Here is a 20278-nt window from a genome sequence, read left to right on the forward strand (position 1 = left end):
TCAAGAAGAGCTACCTTTGTTTTGCTAAACATGTACCCCAATTTTATATGTCCTCCTTCTGCTTTTTGTTCAAAAGTGATGGTTGTCTCCTTTAAAAAAAATTCAAAAGGACAAAAGGGACTTCTTTGGGTCCCAGAATTATCTCCCATAATTGTCTAGTGTTTTTCAGCCAGCTCCACAGGAACATACATACAATTTCATTTTCCATCAAGCTGGCTGAATACACAATAGACAAATTAGGAGAGATGTGGAACTGTTAAAGAAAAATGGATGTGGTCGACGTCAACTGGTGCTCTGCATGTTTGCATCTTGGCTTCCCTCTCCAGCTCCCAGGGTCAAGAGGGTCATATCTTACCATCTTCATCTACTTCAAATCGGTGTTCTATGTTGTTTCCAAAAAGTTTCTGTACCACCACCTTGTAGGTACCGTGGATAGGCTCAAAAGTGAGAGGAAAGGAGAGCCGGGTGAAGCCGTTCTGCAGCTGGACAGCTTGCCACTGAATTAAGCGGTTTCCGTAGGGGTCCTGAAATTGACAACCACAAGGCATGTTATAACTGGAAAGGGAGGGCTCAAATGCTCCAATAGATAACCATTACCATGGTCCCGCTCCAATCAAAGTTAATGTCATGTATGCCTGTCTGCATAAATGCCATGTATATGTTAAGTACTACCTGTCTAGCCTCTGAGTGCCTTTCAATGCCTATTAATTAGGAGCTCAGTGTGTTATCTCTGCTTTGAAGTTTTGCTGTGAGAGCCAACCTCCTTGGGCCCAGCTGCACCTAACGGAAACAGTGCCTTCTCTGGGAACAAGGGTGATTTCACTCAGGGAGTCTAAACTGTGGTACTTTTTGTTTCTGGCGTGTGCACCAAATTTCCAACGGGCCTCTTACCCAGGGGTGGGACCTTACCCTATGTCTAACTACTCTTTCTCTTAACCCGTCACTTCTGCCAAGTTTACTGTCTGAACACCTTGAACCTGATGGATTAACGATAAAAGTTACTTCAACCAAATCACTGGTGTGTTTGCTGTGAAGAACTGGGGAATCTACCTGCCAAGGATTGACACTTATTCTGCAATTCGAAACCATCTCAGTAAGTTTGATAATCAATGTGGGGAAAACAACAACCCCTTTTTGCAACCTTCTTGAGCCATTCACATCTAGAGTTAATGTTTAAAGCATTTCCTCTCTTCCTGTAGTGAAGAAGTAGATTTATTGTCATTAGCCATAGGCCATCACAAGATAAGTAAAACATACTTTATCTAAAGACAGTTACATCCAGCATCATCATTAAAAAAAAATTAAAATAAACTGTGCAAGGAATCATACTGGGCATAAGGGCACCCCATTCGGAGAAGCCTCGGATCTGATCTTCTTGGTTGTTAAACAAACTGTGAAACTCTACAGGATACATGACTGTCACTGTCTGTTAACAGGAATTCGATTTTCTCAGTTTTTGAGTATGCTGCTGCAGCAGGTAAAATTCCAGCCAGAAATTTAATTTTAGGTACATTATATAGCAGGCAGTATAATAAATAATGAGGAAGGTTCTCCACTGCAGATAGTCCACAAATACAAACCTCCTCCTGAGACACCTCACAAGTGGGATTTTGGAAGGGTCTTGGAACCATAGATCATTGCCCAAACGCTCTATCGATTGGCTTATTCCGGGATTAACGGGCCAACAAAGGCACTATGTAGCGTTTGTTGACCTGGCTGCCACTTTCGATTCAACTGGGCAAAATTGGCCAAAATAAATATAGATAAGAACCTGTTATTTCTACTCCGTGAGCTCCATAAAGGCACCACTGCACAAATTACAGTGGGAAACTTGATCCCTAACCAACAGTATCCCTATCAGTAAAGGTGTGAGCTGCCCCTTTATTATTCAGTCTATACATAAATGACGTTAACGAGCATCTCTCTGGCCCTCAATTCAGGTTGGAACAACAGAAAAATCTCTTTTTCTCTAGTGTATCATATTTAAAAAACCTATTTGCTCTAGATAATCTGCCACTTGTGCACTCGGCTCAAGGACCCTGTGGCAGAACGGGCGCTGGCTCTCAGTCTGGGCAATTGAGCCGCCATCAATGGCCTGCTAGCCCTGCTATCTGCCTCCCACCGTCCCTGGTGGGCGTGGCTCACACTCTCCATCGCTGCCACCACTCACTGATTTGTACACCGCCTGACTGAGGGGCAGTGAGACCCCTCTGGCTGAATTTCCCTACTGGGAAGTGAATTTTGGGTGGGCCCTGGAGAATTGGCAACCCACCCAGGTCTGGCCTGATCAGTTTCTCCTGGGCTCCCTCCCTTCTTGTAGCATGCCAAGTGGGGGAGGTTACGTGGTCAGAGCACCACAAGGTCCTTTATATTCAAAAAAATATAATTTAATACCTATATACAGAGCACTATATACAAAGCAGGTAAAGGCACCACACATAGGGGTCGACCCCCCCCCCTTCAGCACTCATAGGGCAGAAAATCAAACTGAAGAGAACCGCCGCCTGCTTTCCCTACCACACTGTTCCCTGCTCTGCCTTAAGGGGTGGGGGTCTGAGGGAAGGTTCCCCCTTTTATTTCCTTTCTGCTGCCTCCCAGGCCCCCACATTTAGGGCCCAGGCACCCGGGTTTCACCCAGCAGCAGGAGCCTCTCCTTCTTCAACCAAGAAAGAGACTAACTGACTTTTTCCCCTCAGGATCGTCTCTATTCAGGCTCCACCCCTTATTTTTCCCGCACTTTCTTGGCCCGGGGCAGCTGGGAGTTGTAGTCCAGGAAGAAGGGCATCTCACACCAAGACTCCTGCCGGCCCCTCCCTGGCCCCACAGCCCATCAGACCTCAGGGGGAACATTTCCCCCCCCCCTTTTAAAACAGATTAACTGCAACCAGCACTCATCTCACCCTTGGCAACCATTTCGTTACAGACCCTCTCAGCACTAGAGATGTGCCTCCTATGTGAACAGCATGGCTCTTGTTGGGGAGGAGACCCAGAGCTGGTAAGACCACATAAGGAGGACCAATGTAATGGGAAATTCTGGGAGCATCAAGGTTTGGGGGCCTCAGCCCTAAACTGGTTATGAGGATGAACTCAAGCAGCTTTGCAACATGTTGACGGCAATGGCTTTGCCAATATTTTTACAGGGCTTCTTTAGCAAGTCGCTAGAGGGACTCTTGAGCACACTCAGGGGTTCACTGCCCACTGTTCTCAAGGCCAAAATGGTTTGTTCTTCTCCGGGGGTCGAATCCTAAGGGCTGCAGAGCCCTGCATGGAAATCTGTCACTGCTGGAAAGCTGCTGGAGGGACTTAAACATTTGGAGACTGCGGCAGAACCAAGAGGCTCTTTGTCTGAAGAATTAATTGTTTAATGAGGCAAATGGCTAGGGAAAAATGAAACATTTCACAAGCGTGCTTCTGCACGTTAATTAACAGAAACATTTGGTTTTACGGTACGGCTGTTTCACGAAGTTTTCTCTTGTTGCCTGACAACCTGAACTGAAAAGATCATTTCTATCCCTGAGGTGGAAAATCCCCTTCACCGAGGGGCTTAATTCCCTGGGAAATTCATTAATTTGGGCTTACACCAGACACCTTCCTAATACTAATGGCTCTGGCCACACATTAATAATAAATAATTAATAATAAATAATAACTGCGCTTATATAACACTCTTCTAGACAGATTAATGCCTAACCCAGAGCGGTGAACAAGTTAGTGTTATTATTATCCCCACATTGCAGCTGGGGAGCTGGGGCTAAGAGGAGTGGCTTCCCCAAGGCCACCTACTCAGCTCATGGCAGTAGTGGGATTCAAACCAGTAGAGTGCTGATTCGCAGCTGAACCATATAAGCATTGTGCTACAACACTGGCCCATCCTCCCACATGAATAGTGTCCCCAGTGGTTGCCTGATGTAACTGTCTTGCTTGGATCCAGCGAGCAGCAACTCCTGAGGAATGCGTGTAGAAAGAGTTGGTTTGGTGTTGGGATTAAGAGCAGCAGGACTCCAATCTGAAGAACCAGATTTGATTCTCTACTCCTCCGCTTGAAGCCAGCTGACCTTGGGGTCAGTCACAGCTCTCTCGGAGCTCTCTCAACCCCATCCACTTCACAGAGTGATTGTTGTGAGGGTAATAATAACACACCTCGTAAACCGCTCTGAGTGTGGCATTAAGTTGTCCTGAAGGGCAGTATATACATTATTATTATTATTATTATTATTGTTGTTATTATTATTATTATTATTATTATTATTATAACCCCGTCTAATGTCCATCTGGTTCTGCCCTGTGTGCAGAACAAAAACAACAAAAAACTGGGGGCCATCTACAGATTGTAAAGGGACTCCCCAGGTTGGGAGAAAGATATATAAACTAAACAAACTGGAAAAACAAAAAAACCAGCCAGGTGAGGGCTGAGGGTGCTCAGAATCTGGTAGGATACGGAAGGCAAATTCACATCAGGAGGAGAACTAGCTTGTGCCACACCCAGAGGGCTTTTGAAAGCCAGGAAGGGAAGATACAAGGACTGGGGGGAATTTCCTAATTCCCCCCCCAGTGATTACCCCAAAGCCCCCCCCCACTACTTGTAGTGTCTAATTAGGGTCCTCATTTCAGAGCAAAAGAACTCAAGAAGGATCTCTTTGGCTGGAGTCTTATGCTGAACTTTTTGTAATTCTCTCGGTACCCACAAAGGTCCTTTGTGATCTCCCCTGGGCAGAAGTTGCCATTGCAGCCCGAGAAATTACTCACTTACCTCGATGTAAACCAAAGGAAACTGTGGAGAGAAGAACAGAGGAAGAAATCAGAGATAGTCCAGCAATAGACTAATGCCACCTAAAAGCAATTGTGGGCTCCCTCAGCCACTCTCCCTTACAACAGCTTAGTTTTTTCCCCATTAGCAGGTACCAATCTGGGGGGGGGGTCTGTGAGGCAAAAACCTGCACTTCACACCTGGCAATGAGGGTTAGGTCCTTGGTTATGGTTTCCAACCTCCAGGCGAGGCCTGGCAAGCTTCCAAAATTACAACTGATCTACAGGCTACAGAGATCACGTCCCCTGATTGCTTTGGAGGGCATTATACCACACGGCGGTTTTGCCTCTCCACAAACATTACCATTCCTGTAGACCACCCCCAAATCTCCTGGAATTTCCCAGCCTGGAGTTGATGACAGAGCTTCTGCCAGGGAGAGTAATAACTTGGCAACTCCTTCTGAACACCCAATAAGAGTTTGCTTTAGGGTTGCCAGCTCCAAGTTGGGAAATTCCTGGAGATCTGGGGGATGAAACCTGGAGAAAACCTGGAGAAAGTGGGGTTTGGGAAGGGAAAGGACCTTGGCATGGCATCATTCCATAGAGTCCACCCACAAAAGTAGCCATTTTCTCCAGGTGAACTGATCTGGCTTGTTTTAGTGGCCGGTTTTTAAAAAGGAATGTTACAGTGGCCAGTGACCACAGGTCTAGGCTACCGGAGCAGGATGTGTGGGGTCCTCCCAAGTCAACCTCCATACCACGTCTTCAACTCTAGACGGAGCCAGGGCTTTTTTTCTGGGAAAAGAGGTGGTGGAACTCAGTGGGTTGCCAGCACAGGGGGCAACTCTTGGCGGGAGGTGGTGCCCCTGGTACCACATGCACGTGCGCAAAGTGCGCACACGCTCCCAGGATCAATGACGTCACTTTGGGTCAGCTGGAACAAGGGGGGAGTTTTTGAAAGTTTAAATCGCTCTTAGTGAAAATGGTCACATGGCTGGTGGCCCCGCCCCCTGGTCTCCAGACAGAGGACGGTTTAGATATCCCTCCGTGCCGCTGGAGCAATGCAGAGGTCAATCTAAACTCCCCTCTGTCTGGAGATCAGGGGGTGGGGCCACCAGCCATGTGATCATTTTCAAGAGGTTCCAGAACTCCATTCCACCGAATTCTAGCTGGAAAAAAAAAGCCCTGGACTGAGTGGTACCACCACTAAAAAAAGCCCTGTCGCTAATTTCCATTGATTAAAAAAAAAACCCTAGCTCAAAAGATATTTCTGTGAATTATTCTGGATGCTGCTGTGATGTCAAGATGAGGCTTACCTTCTCATTCAGAGGAAGGAAATCTTCATTCAGAGAGATTATTCTAAACAGAACTGAGAAAGAAAGAATTTCAATGTTATTTTGTAGCTTTGTCTGAGCTGCGTGGCTCAGAGTCTCTCTACAGAAGATTTCTTACATGAGGACGCTCAAGTGTAATAGGGAGACGCAACAGCCAGGAAGCGAAGTTTAAAGGCTCTGTCAATTTCAGCTCTCTATACAAGATAGCTCCTCAGAGGGTTTGTTAATTTCATCTTTGCCTCTCAGAAGGCTCTGTCAATTTCGCCTCATTACATGAGGGGAGTTTTAAACAACAGAGCTAGTGCAGATGGCTCCTCAGAGGGTTTGTTAATTTCATCTTTGCCTCCATAAAGGGGAGATGAAATTGCCCAAGCCTTCGGGGAGGTGAAGATGAAATTAGCAAGCCCTCTGAGGAGCGATCTCTGTCGAATCTGTCATTTTTAAGCTACCCTTGTGTAGAGAGGTGAAATTGACAGAGACTTTGGCTGTGTCTTTTTAAACTACTCTTCCCGACAAACATTGCATCTCCCTACACTTGAGCATCCCTGTGTAAGATGTCTCATGTACAGACGTTCACAGAAATACGTCACATATGGGGCCAAGCTACAAGTGATGAATGACACTCGAACAGCAAGTGAACAGACCCACGTGTATTCCTCCCTGTTCACTTGCACTCCACTTGCCCTCCACTCGTTCACTTGCACTCCACTTGTTCACTTGCATTCCACTTGCCCTCCACTTGCCCTCCACTTGCCCTCCTCCCTGTTCACTTGCACTCCACTTGCCCTCCACTTGCCCTCCACTTGCCCTCCTCCCTGTTCACTTGCACTCCACTTGCCCTCCACTCGTTCACTTGCACTCCACTTGTTCACTTGCATTCCACTTGCCCTCCACTTGCCCTCCACTCGGGCAAGTGGAGTGCAAGTGAACAGGGAGGAATACACGTGAGTCTGTTCACTTGCCGTTCGAGTGTCATTCATCACTTTTAGCATGGCGGCAGAAGGACCCAGGTTCAAGCATCCGCGGTATCTGCACTTAAGAGGATTTCAGGAAGGGATCCGTGCGCACATTCTTAGGCGCTTCCTTTTGTTGTCTCTGCCTTCTTTTTATGGCTCACGTTGCCTTTGGATGTTGGAAAGCCACCAAGAGGGGGACTCAAGTGGAAGTTGTGCCACAGATTTATCAAAGGATCGAAAAGCTTGTACAGGATTCATTTCCGCACTCGAGCCACCTGCTTACCTTTCTGCCCTGGCCTGTAGATGGCTTTGTCAGTCTGGACAAAGGCCAGGCTCTCCAGGTTCTTGACCAGCACCATTTTTTGGCTTCTAAATTCGTGTGTTGGCCCTTTCACCACCACTCTGAGGAGCACTACAGATGAACCGTTCCACCTGGGAACCTGCAGAAGAGAAGAGGGGGAAGGCGGGAGGGCTTGGGATCTTCAAATGGCCGTTTTCTGGCTAACGAGTAGTTGTAAGGGCGATTCAAAACAGATACGTCCTCTAGCCTGAAGACTGCTGATGGATGGGGAGAAATGCAAAAGCTTTCCAAAAGTCACAGGAAAATCAAACTTTTCCACACATTCAAAGCACAATTTGTTGTCGCTTATACAATGCGATCCCCTTCCCAGTCTACCATATACTAGTTGGTGATGTGGGGAGAAGTATACCATTCCATACCAGGAGAACTGATTTACCCCACCTTTAAAAAAACACCCATCCTTTTTAATTTGTGACATCAGAGTTTCTGTTTCAATGATGAGGCATTTTTTATAGACAAGGAACACATCAGGTTTCTTTTAAAAAGAGAGAGTTAGAGCTGTTTGGTGTCCAGTGTTTTCCATTACCTCCAATCAGAACTGCTCCAAATGCTACCTTGTTCAACTGCCCAGCATTGCCCATCCACGTTGTCCTCTTCTTGAGAGTGGATTTGGGGAGATCAGATCACATGACCTCTCAGTGTACAGGGCCAACGTTTTGGGCTGAGCACTCCGCCTCTACTCTTTCCTCAGCATCTTCATCATGCTCACATTTGTTCCTGACTATTCCTGTCCACAGGTACAAAGCCTACGTGCATGCCATTTGAACATGCAGGGATCCTTTGCTCTTTTGTGGGAAATGTACAGAGGAGAGGCAGGGCTGGCATGCTTGGTCCTGTTCCTCCTCTTCATGTATTGGCCCTGTACATTGGTATGTCATGCATACAGAGCTATAATTATCCTTGTAATTTCTTCAGAACCCCCCCCCCTTAGTTGTTATTTCTAGGAGCAAAACAATATAACTAAGGGGACAAGAGGTAACTTAAGGAAATAACTTCAAAATCATCCAAACATAAAAATAACTGTGCTTATTCAAGTTATATACTCCTCACCCTAACAAGTTATAGAAAATAAAATATACATAAGAACTTGCTTGCCAGTGGAAGGAACCTGTCAATGCAAAATACCATGTCAGATCACTGGACAATTCTTTTACACATTTCAGACACAAGGCTGCAGTTTTCCATGGCAGCCCAGTGTCTCTCACAGTGACAGTGAAGTCCTAAGTGGAGTTACTCCAGTCTAAACCCATTGAGCTTAATGGGCTTAGACTGGAGTAACTCCGCTTAGGATTTCACTGTAGTTTTGCCCTGTTTTTTTCTTGAATATCTAAACAGAGATCAAATTTGTGACTGGTCAATCACAGTAATTTTTTTTAAGAAAACTTAATTTTAAAAGGGTTTTGCTGTGGAGAAAAGGCACAGTAAAAATGAAACCAAACTAAGAATATACAGTTGACTCTGCTGAGTGACTTCAGGGCAATGGTAGCTTGTTTCTTTGCCAAATTAGTGGGTAATTTCAGATAGGAACATAAATGGAAGTAATGCGCAGGCACTAACTGTGAATGGGATGCACCCAAAGAAGTCCTTCTCAGCCAACACGTTATCGATCAGGCTCCTGTTCTGTCCTTCATATTCCCAAGTGATGCTTAGAGACACAGATTCATTCAAGTGGCTCAGATGGACACAGATCTTCTCAGAGGTCTCAGCATGGATCAGAAACGGTACCAACACCAGGTATTGGCTGGAAAGGAAAAGACAGTCCCATTGGAGGATCTGGGAGTGGTTTGCTGTGATAAAGTAGGAGGATGTACATGACAGAAAAAAATGACGTTTATTGTCCCAGTGTTTATTTCCCTAAAAGAAAGAAAAGCACGCACGCAAGCAAGCTTGCAAGCTCGCAAGCTCGCAAGCAAGAACGAAAGAACGAAAGAAAGAAAGAACGAAAGAACGAAAGAACGAAAGAACGAAAGAACGAAAGAACGAAAGAACGAAAGAACGAACGAACGAACGAACGAACGAAAGAAAGAAAGAAAGAAAGAAAGAAAGAAAGAAAGAAAGAAAGAAAGAAAGAAAGAAAGAAAGAAAGAAAATTGTGACTGGAATACGATAACTTTTCGGGGTGTGTGCATGAGATGACATTCATTCCATTTTTGTCTCTGGTGAATAAGATTTGAATGTTTGTATAAATGTTTTAAAAACCAGCCACTCCAGTTTAAACAACCATGACGTGGGGAAAGAAACATATATTTGTTGCCTTTGGCAAGAAAGAACTCTCGCAAACCACTGCCTCTCTGCCCTCATTGGAAACACTTTACCGAGAGATCTGTGAGCAGAACTCCAGGGCTAAGTGGGTGCAGAAGCTCCCACCCGGATTGCAGTGTCTTTGCAGACTGATAGAGGGAAATATGGGCAGGAGTAACTGTGCCACTTTCAGAGTCATACAGAGAAGGAGGTTCTGCCCCTTATGCACAATGTTTTAAGGCGAACCAGTGTGTATGTACATGACGGGGTGGTGGCTTTGCCATCTCTGCCCTGACCGACGTGCTTTCATTGGAAGGTGTGCATAGGTCCTAGATAGGCACACACACCTTAGTGTGATCAGGAATCCAGAGAAAACAGATACCACTTCTTCCTAGGCACATACCCTGACCTAGGCCATTTCCACACGACTTACCTTCTCTCGGAATGACCCGGAACATCGCGCAAAAAACATGGAATATCGCATTTTCTCATGCGAGATTTGCGTGACATCGAGCAAATCTCGTGTGAGAAAACATGATCTTCCGCGTTTTTTGCACAATGTTCCGGGTCATTCTGAAGGAAGGTAAGCCGTGTGGAAATGGCCGTTGACACTGTGATGTCCCTGCCTCCCCCAGTTCTCTCTGAAATGTTGTTTAAAGGGCTGATAAAGTGAATACCAAATTTACCATTAGCTCGGGACTTTGTGTACACAAGTCCATTGCTGTCATCCACTCGTCTGTGTTTTTCTGCCAAGTGACAAAGGAGACTCTGATCATGCTTCTGTGTCTGAAATCCAGGGACATGGCTGGGATTCTACCTACCACTTGATAGGACTGATGGGGTGAGCAGCTGAGGAAATGGTTCTGCGGCTTAGTCAATGGATGCCTGTGTTCAGAAAAAGACGGCAATCCTGCTGTGAAGAGTCTGATCGGTTCCAAAAGAGGAGCCCACATGGTGTAGCGTTGAGTGTGCTAGACTAGCATTTGAGGACCCGGGTTCAAAACCCTCCTCAGCCATGGAGATTGCTGGGTGAACTTGGGCCAGTAACTCTTTCTCAGGGTTGCTGTATGGGAAAATGGGGGAGGGGAGAGCCATGTGTGCCATCCTGAGTTCCTTGGATGGGGGTCAAGATAAAAATAAACTCAATCAATCCGTCAGTCAACAGAGACCCACTGGATGCCCTTTGGAGAGCAACAGCTCAGCCCAGTTACTGTTTCTCAGTGTCAGTCTCTTGCAGTTAGGTCCCTTCAAGATCTCCAGTTAACACACAAGTGTTCGAGATGAAGCAACTTTAATGAGATCCATACAGTTCAGGGGGTTCACACAAAGGTGGCAATTGGCAGAAGTGACAATTCAAACAAAGCCATTACTAATTATAGGGGAACTTGCTGCCCTTTGGGGTCCATTGACATTCTGACATGAAACCCCAAAGCAGCTACATGGGAACTGATTAGTTTAGACTAAATGAAGCACAAAGTGAAAATATCCCAGTCTCTGGGGATTCGTTTTCATTTTCGCGGCCATGTCGGATGCTCCTCTCGGCAGGTCCGAGAAGAAGCGGCTGAGCAGCCTCACCGGGCGGCTGATCTGCAAAGGTTAGCCCCCAGGGCTCCCAGGGAGGGAGTCTGGGTCCGGGACGCGATGGGAAGAGCCCTCTGGCAGATCGAGGCAGGGGGTAAATTGCCCGTTTGTCCCTATGGAGGCCGGCAGACGTGCGCGGCACCTTGTGTGCTGCCGGGCCATGGAAAACGGCAAAGAACAGGATTAGGCGGAAGCCTGTAAGTAAGCGAATCCCTTCTGTTACTACAAGCGCATGTGAAGGAGTGGTGGGATCTGAAGTTTAGAAGATTCGGATTCCCCCCCCCCCTCGCAGAGTCTCGGAAGATTGGCGGTTCCCCCCCCCCTAAAATGGCAGCAAAAAAGCAGAGTCCTGCTTTGGGCAAGTCAGTTTCGGCTGCCCTGCAGGGAAGAGGCGAGTCGCTTGAGGAACTGGTGAAAAGATCGGTTATCGAAGCCATAAAACCCTTTGTTGACAAGCTGAATGAAACAGATCAAAGGGTGGGCTTAATTGAGAGCGATGTGAAAGCCATCAAGGAAGCAGCGGGGGGGGGGGGGCAGAGAAGTCTGCTTGGGAAAATGCGTCACTTATGAGAGCAACGAACAAGGAGCTAAAGTTGGTGGAAAACCAGCTGATTGGGCTGCAAGTGGAGCGAACACAGACCATTTTGCGTCTCCAGAATGTTAAAGAGGAGGAAAACGAGGATTTATGGGATCTTGCCTCTGAACTTTTAGCGACACCTGCAAGGGCAACTAAAGAAGAAGTAAAAAGCGCCATTTTGGGAGTCCGTCGGGCATCTTCAAAATATGCAATGAAGCGGCAGCTGCCTCGCGAGATTGTTACTGAGTTCTCATCCAGGAGGGTCCGGGACAATATCCTATATAACTCATATAATGCGGAGTTGGACTTTCTGGGAAATAAAGTCAAGATACTGAAAGACGTTCCATTTTTAGTCCGGAAGAGAAGGTTTAAGTATAAAAAGCTGGCAGCTCTTTTGAGGGAACGTGACATAAAGTACAAATGGCTACTTCCGGAAGGAATCGGGTTTAGTTATAAAGATCAAGCTTACAAGATTAATTCGGAAGATCAGCTAAGGGATGTAGTGGACAAGAATCCAGAATTTGGGACAGACACCAAGCAAAAAGAAGAAGATTTGAAGCCTGAAGGGAGGGGGGAGGCAACGAGCGCTGCGGCTGTAGCTGCTCAGAGAGAACTGCGTCCGAGGCCCGGGGGGGGGGGTGGAGATTTAATTTGAACTGTAATTTGTATTTTGTAAGATCAACCATTCCATCATTACTTTATTAAGCTATTTTCTTTAATTATGGCAGTATGAAGGGAAAGCATTGAAGTGTAGTGTTTAGTGTTTGTGAGTTGCCTTCCCCATTTTTCCACCCCCCTTCCCCCTCTTTCTCTCTCTCTCTCTCCCTTGTACTATTGTAGTTTTTTGTAGTTTATTGTTCTAGATGTTAAAATAAAAAATTATTAAAAAAAATATCCCAGTCTCTGGGAAAAGATCCAACGTTCACTACTAGCAGCTCGCCTTCAAGGATACTCACTGTAAAAGTGAAAGTACATATTTTCAACAGATAACGGAGAGGCCCCACCGGCTCTCCTGCATTTTATGTTAGTAGTTAAGTCATTCTCAGATGACCTTTAGCAAAACAGTAATGACCAGTACAGAATGCAGAATACAATAATGGCAGGTGTGCTGGCATACATGACACTCAGCGTGTGGTGCTCACAGATAATTTGCTTTTCAAGACAGAGGTTCCATTTAACTATCACACCACGTTTTTTCTCAGTGAATTCCACAAATTAAATATGGGCTGATTCCGCACACGTTGGATAATGCACTTTCTTTTTTTTTTTTTTTGAAAATTTTTTTATTGGGTTAGAATCCATTATTTTTACATTTACATTCAATTTTCCCCAATTTTTTCATCTCTAACCCCCTCCCTTTCCCCCCCTTTTTGTTGACTTCCAACAGCTTTCCAACCCTTTGTCCCCTTTCCCTTACTTTTATTAGCTTCCTCTATCTAAAACAAATATATATTCTCCGTTATTCTAAGCAGTACATCCTTAACTATTTTTAACATTGTATGCCCAAACTGTAAGTCTTTGTTTCCATCTTCGATAAACAATTTATCCCATTTTTCAATTTCAAATATTTCTATATATCATAAACCATATAGATCATACATTCATTTATATCAAACAATTTGACTTATTCTCTATATATTACTCATTCTATCTTTTTGTAATAATTCTATATATCTCTCATCACGTAGTCAATCAATTTAACTCATCTATATCTTCAGACATTCAGTTTGGTACAAAACTTACCAAAAAGAAAGAAAATATTGTTAGTTAATCAATCCTTATATTTAATCCTTATAGTTAATTATTTTCTATCTATGTTCTGTTTGTTAACCTGTATATATCTATATATATATATCAATCTATTAATCTGACTGCTTATTAATTCACATTTATCTCTTCTCCCCCCGGTAAAGTCTCCCCCCTCTACTTCAGTGCTTCAGTAGTTCTCAAACTGCCACAGTTTTCCTCCCACCTCCCAGGATAATGCACTTTCAATGCACTTTATCAATCGTTTGAGGTGGGTTTTTTGTTCCGCACACGAAAAAATCCATTCCAAATTATCTATAAAGAGGATTGGAAGTGCATTATCCAACGTGTGCGGAATCAGCCATGAATTCTGTGGGAGGGGGAAAGATCTTGGGATTATAATGAAAATATCAGTTCAGTGCACTAGGACTGCCAACCTCCTGGCTGAAGATCTCCCAGAATTACAACTGATCGCCAAGCAACAGAGACCAGTTCCCCTGAAGAAAGTGGCTGACCTCTATGGCATTATACTCCACTGAGGTCCCTCTCCAAACCCTGCCCTCTCCAGCTTCCACCCCACAAACCTCTAGCAATCTCCCAACCCAGAGCTGACAATTCTAGCGTACACCCGATGTGAAAAAGATTATTAGAAGAGGACCGGAAAATAACACAGCCAATATTGTAAAAGCATATATCTATGGTGCAGCCTCAACTAGAGTAATGTGTGCACTTCTGGTTACTGTATCTCAAAAAGATACAGCAACAGCTGGATTGCACAGCTGGAAAAGTGCAGAAGAGATAAGCTAAGATGATTAAGAGGTTGGAGCACCTTTCCTGTGAGGGAAGACTAGATGGTCTTAAGTTTAAGTTTTGAGGAAAGATTGTTAAGGGGATACATGGCAGAAGTTTATACAATTATGTATGAGGGGGGGAATGGAGTGGGGAAAAATTTCCCCCTTTCCTGTAATACTTGAACTCAGGGAACTAATTGATTTTTTTAAAGACTTTTTATATTTATTTGAAAAAGAAAATACAAAGAAGTACAGGCTCAACAATTAAATAGTACATGTTACTATGTACGCAAGGAGGGTTGGAATATTATAGAACGTTGATGTTACTATGTTAAAGATATTTAACATGTATAATTACTGAAGAGTTGAGAAGCAATATCCTAATTTACTGGTATAAAAAAATCTCATACAGTTGGTACCTTTTACAATTTGTCTGATTTTCTAGGTTAGGAGCCATTTTGTCTAAAAAAGATGCCATTTTCCAAACAACTTCGTTTGAGGTCCATGGTTTCCTGAGCGTGCAACGCTATCTGATATTTTATCTAATATAAAAAATTCCCATGTTTTTACACACCATTGGCTTACTGTTGGAGATTGGTGTCTTTCCCTTTGGCAGCTGTTAAAAGCGCCACAATGAGTTCTTTTAAAATATTTGGTATATTTGAGTTACTGCAAGAATAAAACAGTATTGTCTGGGGTTGATCATTTTGATTTGATATAGAATTTGTTGCCAAAATTCCTTACTGATAGTGCAGGACCGCCAACAATGGAGAGAAGAACCCTGCGCACAACAAGATTCCCAGCACAGAGGCGAAAAAGGAGGGTTCGTATGATGCAATCTGACCGGTGTACCTTAACAGTATTTTATAAGATAGTCAGTGAAGTTGATGAGCAATAGTTTCAGGATGGACAGCCTGCTGGAATATTAAATAAAAATATGGGTATGGCCAGAAATGCACACCGTGGCTGTTCTCCAAATATGAAGGTTTTAAATTTTAAAAGAAGGGTGCTATCTTAAGTTTTTCTATTCCATTCATCTTTAAACTAAAGGGAACCTCCATGTCCAGGGGCAGTCATTCTCTGAATGCCAGAGCTAGGAAGCTGTCCGTTTGTTGGCCCTCTAGGCAGCTGGTTGGCCAATAGACGCTGGACCACTGGTCTAATCCAGTGGGGAACTTGACATTCTTACATTACGGTTAATAACCACGGAGAGAACTCTCTTCCCTGCATTTGCCTCACTCTTTTAAAAAACCACTTGAGAGTTTGCACCACATCTTGAGCTGTGAGTTCCACGTTAAACATGTTGTGTTTAAAATCCCCCTCTGTAAAGCGGTGTGGAGAGAGCATCAGCGTAGCACACTCTGGGAAGTTAGCAGAATGGAGCCATGGGCCAAGCTAGAAGTGACGAATTACACTTGAATGGCGAGTGAACAGACTCACATGTATTCTTCTCTATTGCGCTCCACTTGCACTCCACTCCATCACGTAGTGAACAGACTCACATGTACAGAGCTACAATTACCCTTAAATTACCCAATTACCCATGTAGTGATTGAGTGGAGTGCGAGTGGAGTGCAAGTGAACAGGGAGGAATACCTCTGAGAGCCAAGCTACAAGTGACAAATTACACTTGCCTGGCAAGTGAACAGACTCGTGTGTATTCCTCCCTGTTCACTTGTCATTCATTTGCTCTCCGATATATTGTCGAAGGCTTTCATGGCCATAAAACGATGGTGGTTGTGGGTTTTCCGGGCTGTATTGCCATGGCCTTGGCATTGTAGTTCCTGATGTTTCGCCAGCAGCTGTGACTGGCATCTTCAGAGGTGTATCACCGAAAGACAGGGATCTCTCAGTGTCAAACTGTGGAGGAGATGTTTGCAGGTGATTTATATCTACTCACAAAGGTGGGTTGGGTTGTGTCATCCTGTAAGAGTTTCCCAGGGTGTGGAATGCTAATGGAGGGAGGCTTCACTGTATCCTGAGGAGCATATGGATTGGTGATTGATATGCTAATCTTCTCTGCAGGGCTATTGTGGGTTGTAGAGTCTTTTGTTAGCCTGGTGTTTTTCAGAACTGGAAACCATGCTCTATTCATTCTTAAAGTCTCTTCTTTCCTGTTGAAGTTTTGCTTATGCTTGTGCATTTCAATGGCTTCCTTGTGCAATCTACTTGATCAAGTGGAGTGCAAGTGAATGGCAAGTGAACAGGGAGGAATACACATGAGTCTGTTCACTTGCCAAGCAAGTGTAATTCGTCACTTGTAGCTCGGCTCTGAGTTCACTTGCCATTCAAGTGTAATTTATCACTTCTAGCTTGGCCCCATGTGAGAAACAAGGACGAGAAAACAAAGCCCCTCCCTAGCCCTCCCACTTACGGTTCTGGGGTCGATGTTGAAGCCTCTCCAGGAATCAGGAACAAGAGAAGGAGCAAGATCCTCAGTCCCACAGCAAACTGGTCCTTCCCCATGCTGCTTAGAGGTAGCTGGCACACAAGTGGGGCAGAGGCTGGTTTTGTGCCCTTTCTTGCTCCCTCAGGCACCAGCCTGCCAGCCTCTTTATACCGGCTCTCTGCAAATAGCTTGCACAGCATGTGAGATAAAGGCTGGGGGCTGGGAGGGACTCTCTGGAGAGAAGAGGGAACCTCAGCCTTCACCTCTGAGTCACACAAAGCCGGTTCCCTGGCAAAGGGAAAGCAGCAGAAGAAAGGGCTTCCTTGATGGGCCTGCGCTTGAACCAGTCACACTGCAGGGAGACGGGGCTCCAGCAGGCAAACTTGTCCATCAGCAGGAAAAAGATGCTTCGCTGATTATTCTGCCCAGGATTCCTTCCAGCAAATTCCTCACAAAGCACGTGGGTGAGGCTGGCACCAAGTTCTGTGATAGAAATTACCTTACACTGACAAATAATTCTGGAACGGACAATTTTCCTTGCCATGAGATCCCACTGGACCCCTATGCAGCACTCTTTCCTTGCCCCAGTAAACAGAAAAGAAGAATGTGCAGTGCCCTGCCCAAAGGTCTGGCACAGTTTTGGTAGGTGATAGACGAAACTGCCCCTCTCTCCCACCAGAAGGGGAGGGGCAGGAGCTGCCAAGGTCTTGCTGCCCTCCAATTATCCCGAGCATCCACTCAAGCATTGCCAAGGGTGGCCAAGCAAGGAAAAACATACAGTTCAGGCACTGGATGTTGCACAGGCAGAATAGCCACATACTGCAACAGAGCCCCCACCAAAAAGGCGCTGCCGCTAATTCTACAGATGCCACCAACAGAAGGGACGATCGGAACCCAGTTCCAGGTTACAAGGCAGCTTGTGCGAGGCATAAAATCTTCCATTCACCTGGTGGGGATTACAGGTTCAGACAAATTTGACAGCCTGGAAGCCTTCCTCACTCTGCCCTTCACCGCAAGAGAGGGCCATTTAATTGGTGGACGGGGTACTTCGCTTCCCTGTTCTTGGAGACCGTGACAAGAGGAGGCAGTTCCTACAAGGATGTGAAATGGGCAGCAACCATAGCAGGCTCCGTGCAGATGCAGTGGGAGGGCAGGCGGGTGGGTCATGCAAACTGCACTGTCTGAACCGCAGGGCATGGGCCAGTGAGCTTTCGAAGGCCAAAACCAACATGCCATGCAGATTGCAGGTGGTTCGACCCAGAGTTATAATAGAGGATCTATTTGCAAAATATTAAAGTCCTGGAAAGGACTCGTTTTAAACTTGCATGGATTAATTTATCGCAGTGCTGCCTGCCCATAAGCACAATTGCAGCTCCATCCAAGAGGGTGGCCAGAGGAGAAACTTAGCCAGCCTCCTTCCCAACACCAGACAGATGAGGTTGCCTCAGAGCAAGCCATTTCCACAGATAGTCAAATAAAAGCTCCGTTAGGCAATTTCCTCTGGGAGATAACCTAGCCTTCACCTGATTTCTGGATGTGGCCCAAGGCTGAGCAAAAGCAAAGGTGAGTGTTTTAATTAGAGGATCTGTCAACAAAGTGTCTAACCATTCACTGTCCCAGCCTTCTCTCCTCCTCACAATTTGTGTTGACATTGCTCTCCAAATAGCAGGGACTCTTGCGGGGCCACAAAGACAAATGAGTCTTTTTTTAGCCATAGGGCCAAGCTAGAAGTGACGAATTACACTTGAATGGCAAGTGAACAGACTCACATGTATTCCTCCCTGTTCACTTGCGCTCCACTTGCACTCCACTCGATCACATAGTGATCACTTGCTATTCAAGTGTAATTCATCACTTCTAGCTTGACCACCAGAAACATCTTATACAAGGATGGTCAAGTGTAGGGAGACGCAATGTTAGCCAGGGAGCCTAGTTTAAAAAGGCAGAGCCGAAGGTCAGTTTCACCTCTCCACACAGAGCCTGCAGAGATCGCTCCTCAGAGGGTTTGTTAATTTCATCTTCGGCACCCCAAAGGGGAAGTGAAATTGACAGAGACTTGGGGAAGGCGAAGATGAAATTAACACACCCTCTGTGGAGCCATCTCTGCGGGCTGTGTGTGGAGAGGTGAAACTGACCTTGGGCTCTGCCTTTTAAAACTACGCTTCCGGGCCAACATCGCATCTCCCTACACTTGAGTGTCCTCATGTAAGATGTCTCATGTAGAGAGGTTGTTAGTGAGTCATACACGACGGCTGCCCTGAGTTGGGGCCTTTCGATCCTTCAGTGGCCAGACTGGCTCCTGGTGTGTGCCCTTCTGAGCCTCCTACTTATGTTTCTGTATGATGACTCTCTTTTCCTTTTACTACCTGAGTAAAACTATGGGCCAAGCTACAAGTGACGAATGACACTTGCCTGGCAAGTGAACAGACTCACGCGTATTCCTCCCTGTTCACTTGCCATTCACTTGCTCTCCACTTGATCAAGTGGAGAGCAAGTGAATGGCAAGTGAACAGGGAGGAATACACGTGAGTCTGTTCACTTGCCAGGCAAGTGTCATTCGTCACTTCTAGCTTGGCCTGTATTGTTCTATTTGCAGAAGGAAGGAATTCTTTTCCTCTGTAGGAATGGTGGTAATGATCATGTGTTTGAATGTGACTTTGTGTACACACCCCCTCCCCGCCCCAAGCAGTTTCTTGACACTTGCATGTGAAGATTCAACCTTGTTTCTTTCTGACACAGAGTCATGCTTTTTTTTTTTTACATCCAGAGGAGTTAGCCTTGTTAGTCTGTAGCTTCAAAATAGTAGAGTCCAGTAGTAACTTTAAGACTAACCGACTTTATTGTAGCACAAGCTTTTGAAAACCACAGCTCTCTTGGTCACATGATTTTGAGGAAGAGAGCTGTGGTTCTCGAAAGCTTATGCTACAATAAAGTTGGTTGGTCTTAAAGGTGCCATTGGACTCTTTATTATTACGCTTTTTAAAAAATATGTGCAATCTTTCCCAACCATGGACAAGCTTTCAGATATGCAACCTGAAGGGGCACAGCCTGGAAAAGGCTTTCTGCTAATGGCACAATCATCCCTCATAGAAAAAAGCTGGGAGAGAAACTTTTCAGAAAAACAACAACGGGCGGCCCCGGTACCAATAGCAATCAAAACAACCAAACCGGGGCTCTAAGAGATTAAGAGCCAAAAATATACTCTAATTTTCTGTATTACAAAGTGCAAACAGTGCAATAAATACAAACATGGATACAGAATATATTATATAAATTTTGGAAGTGCAAAAATACAGAGTCCAAACATATATCACAATATTTTGTTGTCCGGAAACATCAGAAAGGTTTTTATAAAGTGCCAGTTGCCAGTTGTCAGTACATCAAAGGGAGCCGGTAGGTAGGGAGTTGTGCACAGTACTTATATATTCTCACAGTCCAAAATCATGAATGTAATTAGACGAACGCCGACCGGAGTTTGCTGGCAAATATCATTAACCCGTTTCGTGAGTACCACGACTCACTTCCTCCTGGGCTTAAAACAATTCGGACTGGTCAT

At 45.2% G+C, this 20278-nt stretch overlaps 1 protein-coding gene across 1 annotated transcript in view; it reads right to left on the reverse strand.

Annotated features, from left to right (window-relative positions):
• Window positions 1–17047, reverse strand: part of LOC129345356 (alpha-2-macroglobulin-like) — an 81320-nt gene extending 64273 nt beyond the window's left edge. Inside the window, exons 1-6 of the mRNA XM_055002475.1 lie at window positions 16708–17047; window positions 8955–9138; window positions 7320–7476; window positions 6063–6115; window positions 4751–4771; window positions 356–524 (exon numbers count right to left, since the gene is read on the reverse strand). Coding sequence (XP_054858450.1) covers window positions 356–524; window positions 4751–4771; window positions 6063–6115; window positions 7320–7476; window positions 8955–9138; window positions 16708–16922 — 799 coding nt within the window. The 5' untranslated portion in view covers window positions 16923–17047. The remainder of the gene's footprint in view (window positions 1–355; window positions 525–4750; window positions 4772–6062; window positions 6116–7319; window positions 7477–8954; window positions 9139–16707) is intronic.
• Window positions 17048–20278: the final 3231 nt, after the last annotated feature.

Source organism: Eublepharis macularius, chromosome 18 (assembly GCF_028583425.1).
Source record: "Eublepharis macularius isolate TG4126 chromosome 18, MPM_Emac_v1.0, whole genome shotgun sequence".
NCBI classification, from domain to species: domain Eukaryota; kingdom Metazoa; phylum Chordata; class Lepidosauria; order Squamata; family Eublepharidae; genus Eublepharis; species Eublepharis macularius.